The 19,279-nt window shown below is 42.9% G+C and overlaps 1 protein-coding gene across 1 annotated transcript in view; it reads right to left on the bottom strand.

The window, feature by feature from the left end:
* BMX (BMX non-receptor tyrosine kinase) overlaps positions 1–19,044 on the bottom strand; it is a gene marked incomplete at its 5' end in the record, with an annotated part of 37,212 nt that extends 18,168 nt beyond the window's left edge. Inside the window, 7 exons of the mRNA XM_084644147.1 lie at positions 131–193; positions 7,634–7,812; positions 12,106–12,167; positions 14,142–14,261; positions 16,175–16,256; positions 17,765–17,869; positions 18,907–19,044. Of these exons, the coding sequence (XP_084500273.1) occupies positions 131–193; positions 7,634–7,812; positions 12,106–12,167; positions 14,142–14,261; positions 16,175–16,256; positions 17,765–17,869; positions 18,907–19,044 (749 nt within the window). The remainder of the gene's footprint in view (positions 1–130; positions 194–7,633; positions 7,813–12,105; positions 12,168–14,141; positions 14,262–16,174; positions 16,257–17,764; positions 17,870–18,906) is intronic.
* Between the last annotated feature and the right edge of the window lie 235 nt (positions 19,045–19,279).

Below are 19,279 nucleotides of genomic sequence, written 5' to 3'. Positions count from 1 at the left end.
ACTTTATGCAGGGTACTCAGAAAGCCATAGAATAATCATAAACCAGTGAAACATTCTGGAAATGTGGCCTGGTCTTTCCTAAAATGGTGAGGTGAAAATTTAAGCACTGAGTGGCTGGATGTTGATTTACCCAGGTTCATCATCATCCCAGGAGATCTCTTTCAGATAGGGACTTGGTGCGAAGCCTTCATTCCTGCAAATTAAACAGTTCATGATTCAGTTATCTTGTATAATTCCATTTTAAATTTGACCTTTTCAAATAGGAAATGGGATTAAACAAACTCACTCACTAACTTTTTATAGTGTCAGAGAGATTTTCATGTTTAAAATATTTTAAACTAGTCCTGGTGTTTATATGCCACATAGAGGAAGGCATGGGGAATTTTGTTGTTGTAGGAAATTACTTTTTAATACATTAAAATCTGTAACAGCCATTGAAATAACTTCCATCTTAGCGATAGGCTTTCTCAGCAGGAGTGGAGCAGTGGAGCAGGCAGTTTGTAGGTAGGGCTGCTCAATCATGTTTTGATGTACTAATGGCTGCCAGCAGCGGGTTCTCTGATCCAAAAACAATTCCCAGACATCAAAAAGTCAATGGCTGTACCAAGCACTCTCTTTCAGGTTCAATTCAGTCAAGCATCTTTATGAAGCAAAGCAGCTCGGGCTGTGAGGAGACCACCTGAGGCACTAGGCAGCATGGCAGGGCAGAGCTAAACTGTGTCAACTGAGGCGGTTTTCTGGTTGGAGACACAGGGCAACCGTAGCAGTTGCAAGCTGTGTCTGTTGGAGGGACAGAAAGACAGGACAATAGCAGTGAATGTGACCGTGACTGAAGCAGAGAGACTGGGCATCTTGAGCAGAGAACTCAATGGAGTGGAAGACTTGAAGATTGCTGAGTAAGGGAACTGCCTGCTGTTTGTTTCCTCCTGTGTTAATGGAAAGAGGACAATGTGGGTCATTCGTTTCGGTAAATAAAAGAGATTACACCAAAAATATACCTGACTTGTACTTTCAATTTCTCATCCTAATAGCAACGGCCCTCCAAGGCCCTGACTCCAATTAGTCACACAGGTCAAAGGGAAACACCATGCATAATTCTCTTTCTCTCTCTCTGCTCCTTCCCTTCAGCTCAGGATGCTGTGTTTGAGCTGTGAGAGCCTGGAGCTGATTGCATCAGGTGTATACATACACCACTTAGCCATCAACCAAGCAGTCATGCACTCTGCACTCTGTGCATTAAACTGGGTAGCCCCTCACACATACTAATTTGTTGCTGGCCTTCTGCTTTCTTTGATTCCATGGAACTTTTTACAGTGTGATGAATATCAAGCTGGGTATTGTGTGTTAGAAGTTAATGTTTCTTTATTTGTTTCTTTCTTTATTTACAAATTGTACTTGAATCAATGAGTTATTAGTCGACCAGCCAAAACTCCACTCAGTCCAAACTCTCTTCAGTCTGTCTGGGACCTCTCTCAGCTGAACATAGGTATTGCTCCCAGCTGGAGATTAATGAGAAAATACCTTCCTTTAATTTGCTGAAGGAGGTTCCTCCCTTTGTGGACCACAAGGGAAATAACCAAGAAAATCTATAGAAAGGGGTCCCCAGTCATTGCGGTAAAACATTAAGGGCTTGTCTACATGGGGGTTTTAATCCAGACCAAATCAAATTAATGTGGTTTGAAAACACTTGTGTACACATGACACAACCAATCACTGTGTATTAATCCCACATCTATCAGGTGTTCTGGAGTTGTCCTGTCCAGTGGACTAGGTTCACTTCAAATTGTATTAGTTTGGTCTTTTGTTTGTGTGCATGCAGTTGCTGTGCACCACTTCTTGTATGCTTCCACTGGCAATCCCATAGTGCTTTGCAGGTTGACCATTACTGACCTGTCTGTTTACTTGTGTGCACACCCTGCCCTGGGATCAAGTTTACAGGATGTCCCTTCCCCCTTTTAAAAGCTGGTGCAGAGCTAGATTTTGCTATTTGCTCCTGGATCCCAGTGTATCATTCTGGTGATACCACTGCGATAGGGCTCCAGAAGCCCACATCATGCCTTGTGCAGCCCCTCAGATCTCAGCTGAGACCCTGGATCTCATCATCATCTAGGGGAGCAGCTTTGGTTCAGGAAGCTCTTTGCGGCCAGCTACAGGAATGAGCAGTTTTTTGTGGACACTGCAAAGCAGATGTCTGTGAGGAGCCATGAGTGGGTTGCCACCCAGTGCTGGATAGAGCAAGCAGCTCAGGAGAAAATACATTGAAATGAGGGATAAAAGGAGACAATCTGGCAGGGGACATGTGACCTGTCCATTTTTTGATGAACTGGACAGGCTTCTACATGATTATAGTATGACCCTTCCCAGGCACTATTTGGAGCCTGCTGCCTGTGTTCTGCCCTCCACCCACGATGACTGGCTCAACCAGTTGGAAAATGAGAAGGTGGATGCCGGAGAGGAGCTGCCCTGGAAAACCAGGATCTTTTTGGGACTAAGAATGCTGACGATGGACAGCTGGAAAGCCCGCCCCAATCCTGACCTGCTACAATGGACCCTGATTCCTGCCTTGTCTTGTCGGAGCCAGAGTCCCAGCCAGAAAACCAGGCTGCGACCGAAGAATCAGATCCCTTGGAGGGAACTTCAGCAGGTTGGAAACCTGTCCTTTCAATTTATTATTATTGTTGGCAGATGTGAATTAGAACCCTCCTGCTCCCTACCCCCTTTTGCTATTTCAAAATGGCACATATCCTGACCCTCTGTGCCCCGTCCCACGGCAGAGTTGAATACCGAAAGCATTCATTTGTGCAAAATCCCACAGTTTGTTGAGACATTGGTTACAGGAAAATAATTGGGGTTAGTTTTCATAGTTCACCCGAGGTATGAGTGCACATTGCATGGGCAGACCAGACTGAGGTACAAATGCCATGTAACAAGCAGCTTAGCGGATAACCATAGCAGCCCCCCAACCTGAAGCAAATACTCACCAGCAACTACACACCACACAACAAAAACACTAACCCAGGAACCAAACCCTGCAACAAACCTTGCCTGCATATCTATTCAAGGACACCATCATAGGACCTAACCACGTCAGCCACACTATCAGAGGCTCGTTCACCTGCACATCTACCAATGTGATATATGCCATCATATGCCAGCAATGCCCCCCTACCATGTACATTGGCCAAACCAAACAGTCTCTGCACAAAAGAATAAATAGATACAAATCTGACATCAGGAATTACAACATTCAGAAACCAACAGGAGAACACTTCAACCTCCCTGGTCGCTCAATAACAGACTTAAAAGTAGCAATTCTTCAACAAAAAACTTCAAAAACAGACTCCAACGTGAAACTGCAGAACTGGAATTAATTTGCAAACTGGACACCATCAAATTAGGCCTGAATAAAGACTGGGAGTGGATGAGTCACTACAAAACCTAATTTTACCATAGCAATTTCCCCCTACTGTTACTCACACCTTCTTGTCAACTGTTTGAAATGGGCCACCCTCATTACCACTACAAAAGTGATTTTTCTTCCCTTGATATTCTACTGATAATTACGTTGTCTCATTAGACTGACCCCCCCAACCTGGTAAGGCAACTCCCATCTTTTCGTGTACTATGTATAAATATACCTTCTACTGTATTTTCCACTTCATGCATGTGATGAAGTGGGTTCTAGCTCACAAAAGCTTATGCCCAAATAAATTTGTTAGTTTCTAAGGTGCCACAAGGACTCCTCATTGTTTTTGCTGATACAGACTAACACGGCTACCACTCTGAAACCTGTAACCATAGCAGGGCCTTTCCGGTTTTCTCTGTGCTGTCTCCATGTCTGCAGGAGAGGTATAGCAGAACTTAAAACTGAGAAATTGCTGAATTTTGTTTAGCACGCTATACAGAATAGTTGCATGCCCAGTCCCCACCCTCTAGCATAGCTTGCAAGCCCCTTCCACTCCTGCAGCACTTCTGGGGGGCCATCCTGGTGAATAACTTCACACCATATGTCGCTGGTCTGCCTTTTGCCTTTAAGAATAAGGCCATTCTGTGCCTCCTCGTCACCCTCCTCAGCATAATGTCACTGAGAGTCAGGACAGCCTAAAGGGGATGTAAAGAGGATTACAATCTAGCTCGCCCCCTGATGCTCCCCATAGCCCTCCCTTTGCACCACAGACACCACAGAAATGCCTCCAGTGCCCAAACAAATCTGCAAAAGCAAACCTGGAACATAGCTCTGACCACCCCCACCCCTACCAACAGCCTGAAAGCAGATACAGGACACTGAAATCCAAATGCAGCCAGCACCTTCTCTCCATGCAAACCACTGACCATCTTTGAGATTCCCCCAAGACTGGGAAGAGACTCGGGGAGGAAAAGATATACAAAGAAGCTATTAGGATTTGTCTGGCATATAAACAGTACACAACTGTTTTTTCCCCTTACTCCCACAATCCCTGCAACAGCCAGACCATCAAGGCCTCTATATACTGCTGACAGGCTGGTCAACCTGACGGGGAGAAAAAGGAAGACTCGCAATGAGACATTTGCAGAACGCATGGCTGAGTCACAAAGGAAAACCAGACTGGCTGAGAGGTGGAGGCAGTACATGAGGACTGAGTGGGAGAAAGAAATGCAGCTCTCCCAGGAGATAGTGACAGTGGCCAAGAACAGAGACCAGAGAAAGCATGGCTGTGGCTAAGGTCAACATCGCCATGGCCAGGGAGCACACGGTAAAACACAGACAGATGCAGAGGCAGCTCATGGATGCTGTCCTGAGCCAGAATGCCATTCACTTCTCAGATCCAAACTCTGGGCACCGAGAACACTGACTCCTGGGACCTCTGCGGCACCTTTGACAACTTTGAGCCATGGCACTCAACCCCAGAATCTAGAGGCAAGGTGTATTCTCGCTTGTGACTTTATGCAAACCCCCCACCCCCCAGTGTTGTATTTGAAATGTTCACACTGTTGCATTAATGAAATGTTTGTATACAGTTGGTTAGCTAGTAGATTGGTTAGTTAAATGCATTTCCAAATACAAATACATTATTTTTTCTATTGGCTTCATTAAAACCTTATTATTGGTTTTTGCTGTTGTTTCATAACAAAAACAGTTCACAATGCATCCATTATGAGTCATCATTGCATTTAACACAGAAAATCCTTTAAATAAAGCTGAAATAATTCATAGGGTTTTACATAAGTACACACTTCAATCACCTACACACAATCCCCCAGTGCTCGCAATGTCTGTATCCCAGCACAAGCCCCCTGGGCTGCCACATTCAGGCACAAGACTCAAAATATGAAAACAGGCATCCCAGGCAGCATTCTCCCAGCTGTTAGTGTTCTCTAGGGGATACTCTGCTGGCTGCTCGAACCTCCAAGCAAGTCTGTCTTAACATCAGCCTCCCACCCATCAGCATGGTTCCTTCCCCCCTTGCTCTCACAAATATTGCATAGAAGCATGATGTGCAGCTAAAATGCTTGGAAAAAAATTTCTGCAGCTTCCAAGCTATTCCATGAACAGCACCATCTGCCTTTCAAATGACCTAATATACACTCGACCCTCATTCTGCAATTACTGAGGCAATGGTTAAAATGTCTCCTCTTTCTGTCCCAGAACAAGTGTATGGCTTCATTAGCCAGGGCATCAGGGGGTAAGCCTGGTCTCCCAGAATAATCAGCCCAACCTCCATACTATTAATGTCCACAGTGCTTCTGAGGGGGAATAGTCTTTTCTCCATTAATCTAAATAGAACTGAGTTCCAAAAGATCCTAGCATTGTGGATGCTTCCAGAGCACCCTGCATTTATGTCTGTCATGCTGCCATGGGAGTCCACTTGTCCTTGGTGAAGCTTGGAGAAGTACCCTCTTCTGTTTATAAATTCTGCAGCCCGGTGGGAGAGGGGGGCAAAAGATAGGCATATGGGTCCCATCACTTGCCCCTATACAGTTTGGGAACCCCATGCATGCAAAGCCATCAGTAATCTCCTGAGCATTATACAGCTTCATGACCCAATTAGACAGCACCTGATCAATGACCTAGTAGAGAATGGTCCCAACGATTGATCTCCCTGCACTGGATTGGTTGGCTACAGACTGGTAACATTCTGGGGTGGCCAACTTCTGGATGGTAGCTATGACCTGCTTCTCCACCAGGTGTGGGGCACAGCATGTTGGCATGCTGTTGCTGCAGCTCTAGGGTCAGTTTCATGCAGATCTCAAAAAAGGTTTCCCATCTGGTAGTTCTATGGCCACTGCTGGTCACCCCGGCTCTGCAGAACGATCCTCTCCCACCAATCCACACTGGTTTCCTGAGCCCAGAAGTGGCACTGAATGCTGTGCAGGTGATCCAGGAACTCGCCCTCTTGTTCCAATGGCATCCTCCTGTTCTTCTACCTTGTCCTGCTGCCCCCGCAGTAGAGTATCCCCCTGATGCTGGAGGAGCTGTTGCTGATGCCATAGGATATTCTCCGGCTCCCATGTCATTCTCTTGGGCGGTGCAAAAGGCATTCGGCCAGCTCTGAGAGCTGTAATACAGCCCAAGCAGCCTGTGCATACTCATGCTTATCACCATAGCAGTGTGCAGCATTGTGGGGTCCTTGCTGGATGACAGTATTTTAGAAATGTTGCGAGCCCGCCCAGAAAGGAAGTATGGGGCGGAGACGGTGAAAACGTGATTTTTTAAATAAAATTGAACCTGCCTGCCTTTCCACACTTCACAGAGAAAGCAATCCCAGGATTCATGCTGCTCGGCAGGGAAGCCCAGATGTATCCCTTGGAAATACATTCCATGGGACACCTCTGGAGAATGCTGTGCCCACAGTTTGCAGCAAACTGCTGTCATGTGTTCACATGATGTGAACTGAAAATGGAACAGTTGTGCCATATGCACACTGTTGGTGCAACTCACATCCTGCCAGTTACGTGATGTGCAACAGAAAGCTTCGGGTTAACTCCCTTTCCCAGCCCTCCGCCCCAGGTGGATACCCCAAAGGTGAAAAGTGCTTCTTTCTTAATAGTCTCCATTGACTCTAAAGTTGCCACTGCTATTGCAGGTACATTCCAAAATAAAAACCACTAGAGACTGTTCAGATAATAGGCTACTCAGCGATTATTGTCACTCTTGCCTGATCTGGTAGCTAAAATTCTAGTTATTTCACAGGGAGAAGTGGAAGTAGGTGAGATGGAAGCAAAGATGGGGCAGGACAGATTTTTGAACAGCCTTAAGGAATGCAACCCCCCTTCTTTGTACATATGGTTATATGGTTTGCAAGTAGTGGACTTTTTGTGAGCCTTTGAAATGAAAATGATAAATCCTGAGGAGGCTTGACTTGCCTCTAAATTCCACAATACACATGCATCAGAGAGACACTGTACATGTCATGTATATAAGATTGTGGCAAGGGTCAAAGAGGGGCAAGTTAAAGGAGAAAAGAATGGAAGTTGTAGAGAAAATTAAGGCTCATGAGATCAGCTGGAGCAAGTTTAAAAAGCCACCAGGGTAGTTCTTAACCGGATCCTGGAATGCACCAGTGCCAGCAGGGTTGTTTAAGGATGGGTGTGATCTGGAATGAGGGTCATTGCTTAACAAATATTCTCTATTAAGTGTGCAAAGTAAACTTACCCTTCCAGGTCCCTTACTTGCCACCAGTCAGGATCCTCTTCTTTCAGAACATAATACTTGTTGTTCCTGATGAGCTGGATATCAGAGTTTCCTTTGGGTTCATAGTCATACTCTGCCACAGTGATCTTCAGCGATGATTTACCAGGTGCTAGAACTGGAGGCAGACTGTCATGCTTCAACTTTTGAAGGCAGAGGAAATAAAACTACAATGAAGTGCATCGCAGTAGAAAATCATTTTTAGCATTTATATTGCAGTTTGCATCTTCAATAAGCTCTGTGACGGCAAAGAAATTAATGCAAGCTAACAAGAAATGCATAGTGTGCTGAAGTATTTTTTTCTTCATCTGTTTTAAAACACATTCCAACAGCTGTAATCCAATATAAATAATGAACTACAAACCAAACTCTATTACAATAATATTCAAGGCTTGGTCCTGCTTTAATATATGTGGAGTTGTTGTTTTTTGTAAAATTAGCAACAGCACAGACTTTATGTTACAAGACCCAAGGAGCATGGTTTTGTATTATAGCTGAGAACAGGATTCAGCCCAGTGGGTTAAAAATACACCAGAAGAGGTAAGGACATTCTCAGTTGAAGCTAACAATTTGTGAGCTCACAATGAGCTCAAACTGCAACATGTTGCAGGTGGCTCAGCACAGAGGATGAATTTACATAACCTGGAATGGTAATAGGATTAATTGATACTTATACCTGGGGTATATCTACACTGCAAAAAAAGGTGTGTTCCTAACTCAGGTTAGCTAACTTGGATAAAGTAGCAGTGAAGACATGGCAAGTTGGCATTTAGCTTGGGTTAGCAGCTCAAGTTCAAGCCTATAAGTTACCCTGGGGTTGAACTCAAAGTACTAACCCAAGTTAAAAACACATCTTTTTTTGCAGTGTAGACATACTTGTAGTGTACATTGTGAGTCATGAAGCGTAAGTACCTTCCACCGTATGGAAGTGTGCTGATAGCAGACCGGACCAAAAGACTCTGCTGTAATATGATACGATAGAATGTTGCATTTTTTAAAAATGTGCCTTAGGTCAATAACAAGTATAATAGTCACCGTTAAAAATGAAATCAGCATTAGCCAACTGTTACTGCACAGTGGGGCCTGTTATTTCCTTTTCTAAACACGGTATGGAAGAAATTGATATTTCAGATAATCAAGGCTGATTATTTGTTATGGAATAAAATGGGAAGAATCGGGGCTTTGCTGCAGCAGAAAATGCAAATGTTAGTTTAAAAGAGGACAGTCATGGCACACAACTTATTTTGCTTTATATTAAGTTGTCTGTCATACGGAATTATGAGAAAGTCAAATAATTGTTTAAAACTAGGTAATAACAAGCAGCTTAAAATAATTAAAAACTCATAGTCAAATACAGTGGGCATATGTAGATCTAAGCTTGCAAAAATTCCCAGAGGAGTTCTGGTTTAGTGGTGGGCTGGCTGGGATTATAAAAACCCTGAATTTTTGTTGAAAAAAAATCCTTTCAGTGGCGGTTCCAGTCTTGGAAGGCATGGCCATCACAAACATATAGATTTGCAGGTAATATACCGCCCTAAGCCCTAGTCGCCTTTCAGTGACGTCAGTAGGAGTTTTGCGGTTGACTTTAATAGCAGTAGGAATGAGGCCTAAAGATAACATTTTCAGAAGTGCCCAAGTCACTTAGGAGCCTAAGTCCCATTGACTTTCAATGAGACTTAGGTGCCTACGTGCCTGCCACTTTTGGTTACCAGCTTGGATTTGATGTGGAGAGCACACTGTGGATAAGTTCAATTTTCCCCAGAGGGGTGTGTGTGTGTGTGTGTGTGTGAGAGAGAGAGAGAGAGAGAGAGAGAGAAGAGCAGGCTAGAATCCTCACACTAAGGCCATAGAGTAATTAATAGTGGAACTCCTCAATGGCTCTGGCTGCAACCTCAGGGATGCAGGAAGGGGATAAGGGAATGACTGGAGTGAGGGCTAGGACTGGCCAGTTGATCTGCCCCTGCCCACTGGCTAGGAGGCATGAGGGCGCAGGAGAGAAACAGCAAGGGCTACAAATGGGGTGCAGAGGACTAACAGACGTGAAATGCTGCCTCTCATGGCAGGAAACAACTGCTGCTCCCAAAGAGTCGGGAAACTGTCTGGCGGCTCCAAGGCACATTCATGCCCATTAACCTGGCTGATGGTCCCCAACTCCCATAATTGCTCCTGGAGTAGCCTCTTCTGTCAGGCCCCAGCATAAGAGGGCAGAGGTATGATGTTGGTCTGAGGAAAAGGGACACCAGAGACCCAGGGATGTGGGGAGAAGGACAGCACCAAGAACAACCTGGACAGGGAAGAGGGGGACAGAGTCCCCAGAGATTTGGAGGAAGGGTGAGGGGAGGGGCATAAGCCAACAGAGACTTGGAAGGACTGTTAGGAGATTATGGTGTTCGGTATGTTGAGCAATTTGAATGGGTGGTAAAAGGGGCAAGGGAAAAAAGGAGAAAGTTATTCAAAGTTTTGTTGGGGGCTTGCACTAGTAGTTGCTGGACTAAGTAGATGCTGCTCCCTGTCATTTGACAACTTTTGTAGTCCTGACCTGTGCCATGTGACTGGGGCCAGGAAATAAAGTTGCTTTGTCTCTGACAAGCACTGGAAGGTATTTGAGCTTTATTATAGGGCCCACTTTGAATTTGTATTTGGGGACCCATCTGAGCATTGTTATGCCCCTGCTTTTTAAATTTCCCTTTCAAAACATCTCCTTGAGAATGAGCTAGGAAGTCCTAATATGAGTCAACCTGTTCAGTGGCTGATATCCATGACTGATAATCTCTTTAGATAAACAAAATCCTTCGACAGGAGTCAGGGAGGATGGCCCATGGCATTTGAAATTTGTTTATTCACAGTCTCAGTATCCTCAAACTTCATTATCAGAACCAGCATCAAAAGCCCATTTGCTCAGTTATAAATGCTTTCCAAATCCCTACTCAGACAAAAATACTTAAAGCCGCATTGACAATTCTTATGATTTTATCATGAGTCGTGTGATATTTGGTACATTTCTTAAATCCCCTGCTGCTGGAGTCAAGTTATTGCGTGAGAATCTCAGCTTTCATTTTAAAAAAAGTTTCTATGCTGGTGGTTGCAGCGAAAAGCTGGAAACTGTGACCTGAGTGTATCCTAGATCAGGGATCGGCAACCTTTGGCACGTGGCCCGTCAGGGAAATCCGCTGGCAGGTCAGGACAGTTTGTTTACCTGCAGCGTCCACAGGTTCGGCCAATCGCAGCTTCCACTGGCCACGGTTCGCCGTTCCAGACCAATGGGGGCTGCGGGAAGCGGCGTGGGCCAAGGGATGTTCTGGCTGCCACTTCCCGCAGCCCCCATTGGTCTGGAACGGCGAACTGCGGCCAGTGGGAGCTAAGATCGGCCGAACCTGCGGACGCTGCAGGTAAACAAACTGTCCCGGCCTTCCAGGGGCTTTCCCTGACGGGCCACGTGCCAAAGGTTGCCAATCCCTGTCTTAGACGTATGACATATAAGTGAGCTCTTAGTCACAAACCCTCTCCCCAGTTCCAAGCCTGAGTGACTTGTCTGGACACGGATGCATTTGGTGGAGATAACCCCAATCCCCGGCCATGGAACAACAGTGAAGCGGCACTCCAGTCACTACCTGGGCCTAAGTGCTGGAGTGACCTCCATGGATCTTGTGCTCTACAGGGAGGAAAGGACCAGAGAATCAGTGTAGTAGCCGATCCTCAAGCCCCATCCTGACTCTTGTCTCTGACAACCACCACCCTTCCCTCTAACAGGCCTCTTCATGACTATAACAGGAGCCTCCATGGAGCTGGACTCCGTGGCTGGCAGAGGCTGCACATTTCCTGTACAGACACATGTAATCCTGCCCTCCCCCCAGTACAGGGGAACTGCAGCATTTCCACTCAGTAGGAGGCCCTCTGCAACTTCTGGAATGGGAAGGATTTGGGCTCTAGAGCAACAATTTTGGGCCCAGGCCTGCTCTCACTGAAGCCTGTGGGGTAAAATTCCCATTGACTTTAATGGAAACAGGCACATAAAAGCAAATCTGTTCAAACAACTTCACAAGAAGCAGAGGTTTGCTATGGCCCAAACTGACATACGCATACTGCAATGCATTGAAACTATCTGAGACTTTCCCAGCTTTGCAGGCACTCCTGCGTGACAGCCCAGAGGGGAGCGTGGGCAGGGTGAGGAATGAGTGGAGAAAGGGTAGAGCTGGAGGACTGCTAAGTGCACCCTCCTGTCCTTCCCCGGGTTGTGCTGGTGGCCACTAAGGACATTGGTGCTACTCAGTGACTAGATTGGAGTAGTCGCTATTCAACAGCTGTCTGGGGGAGAAGGTTCCTTATTCCTTCCCCAGTGGATCTCTCCATCATTTATGTGGGCTGGATGCTAGAGAGTGGATTTGCCCGCAAAAGCAGAGTTCATTGTAGGCAGATACTAAAAGTTTGTCACCTACCGGTTTCGCAGGGACAGGAGGCAGCGGTTTCACAGAGCTGGTTGTGCTAGGTAGACTCAGATCTATAACTGGGGGGAAAGTAAAAATAACACAAGCCATTTACTGCATGACTCCAAGGCTTTGCGTGCAATAGGCTTTTTCACTTATGTAGCTTCACTAGTGGCAGCAGTGGTGGGACTATTAGAGGAGACACACAGAACTGGTGATCACCAGTGTTTTACCTCCATGTAGGGTTAACGTGCTTTAGGGAATGTGATAGTTAATATGTTGGAGGCTGCCTGAGATTTTCCCTCCACTAGCCCTCTCACACTGTTGGCATCACAAGTGCAGCTGCATCATCAACAATAGCTGGTTTTCTGAAGCAAATTTAGCATAGACACAACACCCTCTTGCCTTCTGTAGTATTTCAGAGAGAGACAAGGTATTTGATACATGATGACCCTACTTTTTGGAAGGTTTCTTTTTCTACCTACTACTTTGTGTAGAAGTCCAGTGGCAACCAAATAGTTACTTGTGGCAGTGTGTGGGTTTTATAGCATTATTTGCATATATCGTGTTTGGTTTGGAAGTTACAGAAGGCCATTCAAATGACAAAAAACCAACAACTGGCAACTCTTTAAAATAGTAGGGCATTGTTCAGTGTTCCTCCACTGTGTCCATACATAGGACACCAATGTTAATTCTGAATAGTGCAGCTACATTTTCAAAAGGGGCCTCTTATATTTTCACTTGCAATCTCTCACATACAAATTGGGCTCTTAGGTGTTTTGGCTTTTATTTTCAAATATGTCCCTTAAATATGGGTTGCCTGTCATTTTGAGTACCCATCTTGAAACAACTGGGACCTGATTATCAGGGGGGCTGAGCACTCTCAATGTCAATGGAAACTGCAAGAGTTCGGCACCTCTGAAAAATCAGTATTTCAATATCAAGGTAGGCTCCCAAACCAGAGGCACCCAAAACAAGTGTCCACTTTCAAAAAAATGTAAGCCTCAACTATACAATGTGCATGCAATAATGTGTGTGTGGGAGGGGAGGCAGGGTGCTTACGAATATGTAGATCCTGGCATGCACCCATTTTGAAAATTTACTCCTCAGGTTCTTTATGGTGACTAATAAATGAGTTAACTAATTGTGATGAATTTCCAGTCAAGTATTTTAAAAATGTATATTTAAGTAAAATACATAAAATGCTCCTTCATTCAGTAAATACATTGTTCCAACATACTGCAGCTCAGATATACCATGTTTGGTTTTAAATGGTGCACAGGAGGGAAATGCACAAATGTTCTATGAGGTTCTGGAATGTGCCTTTATTTGAAACAACTGCTCCCCAGAACCATTTTGTGGAATAATTTGACTGGCAACTTTTCCTAATTAAACTTGCTCCTCAGCACAGTACATTTTATAAAGGTAAAATGATTTTTCAGCTATTCTTTTGATCCCCCTGTGCTTATTGTAATCCTATTTCTTGTAAACGCACATTCCACCGAGTACCAGAAATAGGCTTGTGGGGGAGAATGTTGCCTTGCTTAGAAAAGTCGCCACCATAAATATAGATATAATGAGAAAATTCAGTTTTACTTTGGATTAATTATGAAGTTAAATTCTTTATAACTGACACACCAATGTTGTTAGTAGATAATTTGGCTGTTAGAAGTCAGCCATAAAGACAAGTTCTGATATTTTTTTCTCCCAGTCCCATAACAACAGCAACAACAACTCAGGATACTAAGTCAAAGAAGGAAAGAGAAAGAATTTATTTTTGGTGCATTTTGGAGGTACAGTAAAAAATAGTTATGATCTCAGCATGGGTATTTCACATACTATGTTATTTTCCCCTAGCCATATTATCAAACTGCACAGTACAATTGCGATGCTGTTAAAAGACGTTAAGAACAAACATCAAGAGGAATAATTGACCAGATCTTTAGATTTACCACCATTGACTACAATTTTATCCTTGTAGATTTACCAATATCATGAAAAGCACCATTAAGACTAACAACATATCAAAAAGCAAAATGGCTCATTACATTTCTTCCAGATGGTACATCCAAGGGCTGCTTTACATGTCTGGTTGCAGCAGAGAAACTTCCCATTGGTGAAGAATTCTTTGTGATACTTGTTTAGTAAATTAGGATTGTCTTTAATCTCTGGAGAGCACAGGAGGGGAAGAAGAAAAAAAAAGAACTTCAAAAGGTTTGCTGGTAGCATGTTCTCAGTAAAGTAAGACAAACTGATACAATAAAGGAATTCAGTAACTGTGAATCAAGATCATGGAGGAGACTTGCATTTTATAAAGACTTAAAGATGTTTCTAGACTGTCCTAAAGCCCATTTAACTGTGTTGAAAAACCTAATAAAATATTTTATGTATCAAAAATATGAAGAGTGATTTCATTTCTAATTCATATCATAGAAATAAACTAGACAAACTATAGGTGTTCAATACCCCAAATGGCAAATTTCAGTACAAAACTGACCTGTTAAAGGAATGTACCGTTAAAATGTAACACTTTCCATTTATCAAACCTCTTAAATAAACATTTGTTACTTGTATATATAAAAAAAATACTCCAGTGTTCTATAGAAATGGCCCAAAACAGTATAACTGGCAATAGGGACACTGTAGTTTTTTAAATCAGTTTTGTAGTATTTGTTTTAAAAGATAATGAAACAAATAATTTTAAAAGTGTAGGGCATGGGTTTATAAATGATTGCTTAAAGTTAAGCTCCTAAATCCCTGGTTAGGCACCTGAATTTACAGCCTGGTTTTCAAAAATGCTGCACACGCAGAAGCATGGGAGCTGCTGCATGATTGTTCAAAATCTTGGCCACAGAATTTTGTTACTAGTTTTTATAGCTAAACTTGATTTTAAAAGTTCCTTAGAAAATTGCAGTCACTTTGGTATAATGCACGTCACAAGATTTATGCAATATTTCACTGAACAAATGGTATTCCTCACATACTCTCTTTAAAAAACATATCTTGTTTGAATAGCACGCTTATTAATATGTTCAGCTGAGAATATTGGACCAAATCCTGAGGTCCTAAGGTCAGATCTTTCTCCCATCAGGAAAAAGACAATTTACGGGACAATAAGCCCCATGAAGAGACAAATCCTGGAGTTTCCAGCACATAATTCTGGTGGGTGAATGGAATGAGCAGAGGATTCAGCTACCAAAAACTCAATCTGCCAGACGTCAGGGCCATGAGTGGGGAAGTCTTTATGCCTCCAAACTGCCTCCTGGTTTCCTGTGGTTCTTCCCTATTCCCTTGCCAGTCTGGATCCCTGCTGGCACCTGCCTCCAGGATCCTCTCCCCAGAGGGGCTTTCAAAACCAAATTTTTCTTCAGAAGACTTACTCAAAATAATCTGTCCCTGGTTTCTAGAAGAAACAATGCATGTAGCCTATTGAATCCTCCCACTTCTGCCCAGATTGTCCAGGGACAATGTTGCAGCAGTAGTTAATATATCTTCACTTCCATGTAGGCAAGGAGAGAGCCACACCCTCAGAGTCACCTCTACCCATCGGCCCACAAGGGAGAACTGGGGGATAAACAGGGCCTGACCCAAAGTCCTTTAAAGTAGACGGAAAGACTCCTATTGACTTTAATGGGTGCTCCTGCAATGTGTAGTATGTGGATCGATTCCCCCTCCCCGAGGAGTCCTATTGACTTCACTGTGGTTTACTGGGCCCAGCACTCTGCCTACACACTACTTATTGCATGGACAGAGCCTTGCTCAGTTAAAGACCACAGAAAGAATCAGAACAAACTAAGTAAAGACTAGAGCTGGTGGGGAAATGCCAGCAGGGAAATTTTGTGAATTTTTTCCTCCCCCCCATTTTTCATTGACATTTTTTAAATATTCTCATCCACTGCAGTCCTGTTGCATGGCAGAGCGAGATTGAGGCTGAAAAATGGCTGACAAAACCGTTGCATTAAAATAAGAAACTAGATTCATCTGCTCCCCTTATTCAGATGATTTCTCTGAACACACAAGCCCCCTTTCCCCCCCACGTTAAAAAAGAGTTGCTTCACAAGATAGTAAAAACAAATGTTACCTGTGTGCAAAGCTTTCAGCCACTGACTTCGGCTCTCTTCGTTTGCTGCATAGACATAGAGAAGGCCATCCTTGTATACAATCTAAAAGAGGCAGGAAAACAATTCATTCTAGTTATCCTGGGCTTCACATCTGACTCAAAGTTCATTAGCTTTTTTTTTTTTTTAATAAAGACCTAGAGTAATGGAAACAAAGAAGTAAAGGACTTAGGAACCCAAGGATCAAGCTCTGCAGGCTTGTTCACACCAAAATGCATGCAGCCCAGGCAGGGTTGCCAATTTTGGTTGGATATATTCCTGGAGATTTCATCACATGACATAATCTTTAATTAAAGATTAATCTTTAATTCCTGGAGACTCCAGCCTAATCCTGGAGGGTTGGCAACCCTAATCCCAGGACAGTGAAGAGCCAGAGCAGAGTTATATAGTTATACTCCTATTTCACATGAATGTGAGCTTGCATTATGGGCCTGAACCAATCTTGTTCCCAATGGCAAAACTCCCTTTGGCATTAGTAGGCAAACAATAAGACCCTACATTCAGTAACTTGCACATTCTCATTAGAACCGGGAAGTACAGTATGTACCTTTCATTCCTCCCCCACGCCTCCCCCCACAGATCTGAGTGTATTAGGTGCTCATGAGAGTAACAAACTAATTTAATATAAAATATTATTTAATGAGGGTTGGGGGGTATCCAGTCTGAGATAAGTCAGGCAGTGATAACACTGCTGCCCTCTCTTGGGGTTACCCCCAGGGGTAGCAATTATTGGGTGTTAATTAATTAACTCCTCTGCTGCCCAGGTCATGCACCCTTTCCAAGCCACGGTTGCCAATTTTAGACTATAGCACCTCACCCTTCTCACAAAGGGAAGTTGCAGCTGCTTTGCACTGCTGTATATTCTCCTCATGGACTCTCTGCCCCCAAAACTCTCTGCTCTGGCATTGGAATGAACCTATCTCTGAGAATTAACACATACAAATGACAGCAAAGTCAAAGTTATGGCTTTTGCAGCAGATATGACTTTGCTTCCATGCACATATGTAGTGTTTGGTATTACTGTATATGTTTATAAAGATAAGGTTTAATGGAGATGTGCAGTTTGGATGAGGTACAATTGCTGAGGAACTGTAACTTTGAATTTCTGGAGTCTGGTACAATTAAATGGTCAGCCTATAGTTTCAATATCAAAAGGCCAAGTTCTGCACTTCTTTTTGCCACTAAAGTGAAAGGAGGTGAGGTGGGGAAGGTTAAAAAGAGAAAATGAATTGTGATCAGTATTGCACAACAAAATAAACATATTCAATATTCAAATAAATGCACCATTATTGTGTGTGTATAGGATCACACCAAAATAAATAAACTATTATACACACATGAATGCAGAGATAGGTCCTGATCCAAATTCTACTGAAGTCAGTGAAAAGACTCCCGTTGATTTTGATGGTTGTTGGGTCACGTTTATAGTAAAAAGGATTCATTTCCAACCTGCTGTAAGTTTTTGTAACAGTCAGCAGTGACACAAGTCCTTATTTGTCCTAGAAATAATGGTTCACCACAGTAAAGATCAGTCTTGTATTTCTTGATCTTACCTGAAATGGATATTGTCTCTCCAAAGGTGCCTGTTCCTCATGATTCACTGTCTCAACACATCGAATTTTCTTAATGTCAATTGATCCTTTTTTGCTTCCTTTTTTCTAAGAATAAAAGCCGAAGCAGGACTACTCATCATTCTAAACACAAGACTTTCGTCCTCAAATCAAAAATACTTTATGGTCACGACAAGTTTTATAAAACCACACTTAATCAAGCTGTGTATAATTGCACACTTCAGATTGGGTAAGGTAGAGTTCCACTTTTGTTAAACTGGTTGGGAAAGACATCGAGAACCCTCCATTATATCTTATCCTGCAATCCATACACTGACAAAACTCCCTTTGAAGTCAAGGTATAAAGACAACAGGATGGTCCCTACATCTGGTACATGAACTTTGGTATTACAGTGCAAAAGCAGAGATGGAGGAAGGAAAATGCAAAAGTCTCTAGTGGGAAATGGGAGTCTGATTTTGTATTACATTATTTTGTTAAGATACTGGCACCAATCCTGCAACTCTTATTCACACAAGGAGTTGTAACTCACAGGAGTAATCCAAATGTGCTATCAGGAGTGCAGATGGTAACAATGTATTTTAATCTCTTCAGAGCTACATCTGAATGCACAAAAGAGGCCACTTTGCTGAAAGTACCGACCATTTTTTGGATACATAATCACTTTTTAAAATACAATCACGCTTTAGCCTTTTATTTTATATCATTTATGGGCCAAATTCTGCACTGAGCTATCTCCTGTATAAATGATTTCCAAACCAATGCCAGATATATAACTCACCACAGAGAACCTGATTCAGGAAAACATCCCTATTCAAGGCATGTGCTTAACTTTAGGCATGTGCTTAAGTCCCATTGATTTTGATGAGAGTTAAGCGTATGCCTAAGATTAAGCATGATTAAGTTCTGTCCTGAATAGGGGTGGACTTAAACACATTCTTAAGTGCTATCCTGAATCAAGGCCAGATTTTGGTCCCATACAATTTTTAAATGCCACTTGGAACAAAATATATCACTACCCTTACTATATGATATCTAATCAAAGCACATTGAGGAAGAAAATCCAGAGGCATAAACTTACTTTAGAAAAATATGTACCTCTGTAGTTAGGAAAATGATTTCTCACCTCTTTGTCATATTCATAGTAAGAGAGGTTTGTTTTTGTGAGAACAAACAGTCGTTCTTTGTAATTAACTGGTGAAATTTTTTTCTTCTGTTGTGACTTCTTTAAAAGAAGCTCCTCTAGAATTGATTCCTGCTCCATTTTATTGCCCTAAAAATTGGAAATAGTCATTTTAATAATAATAGTTGTGAAAAGATTAACAAAGACAACTATGTCCTTTACTAATGGATTGTAAAGCATGTTACAAAATGAATTTAAGATATATTTATTGCATGTTCTAACAAGCTGTTATGAAGAGTGTATTTCATATTTTATAAACAGCTATGAGTGTTTAGTTTTTTTACTCAGACAAAAATAAACATGGTTATAGGAAATT

Source organism: Lepidochelys olivacea (assembly GCF_965140295.1).
Source record: "Lepidochelys olivacea isolate rLepOli2 genome assembly, chromosome: 1".
Classification (NCBI taxonomy): domain Eukaryota; kingdom Metazoa; phylum Chordata; order Testudines; family Cheloniidae; genus Lepidochelys; species Lepidochelys olivacea.
Note: the sequence above shows the minus strand (reverse complement) of the source record. Positions and strands in the feature narration are given on the sequence as shown.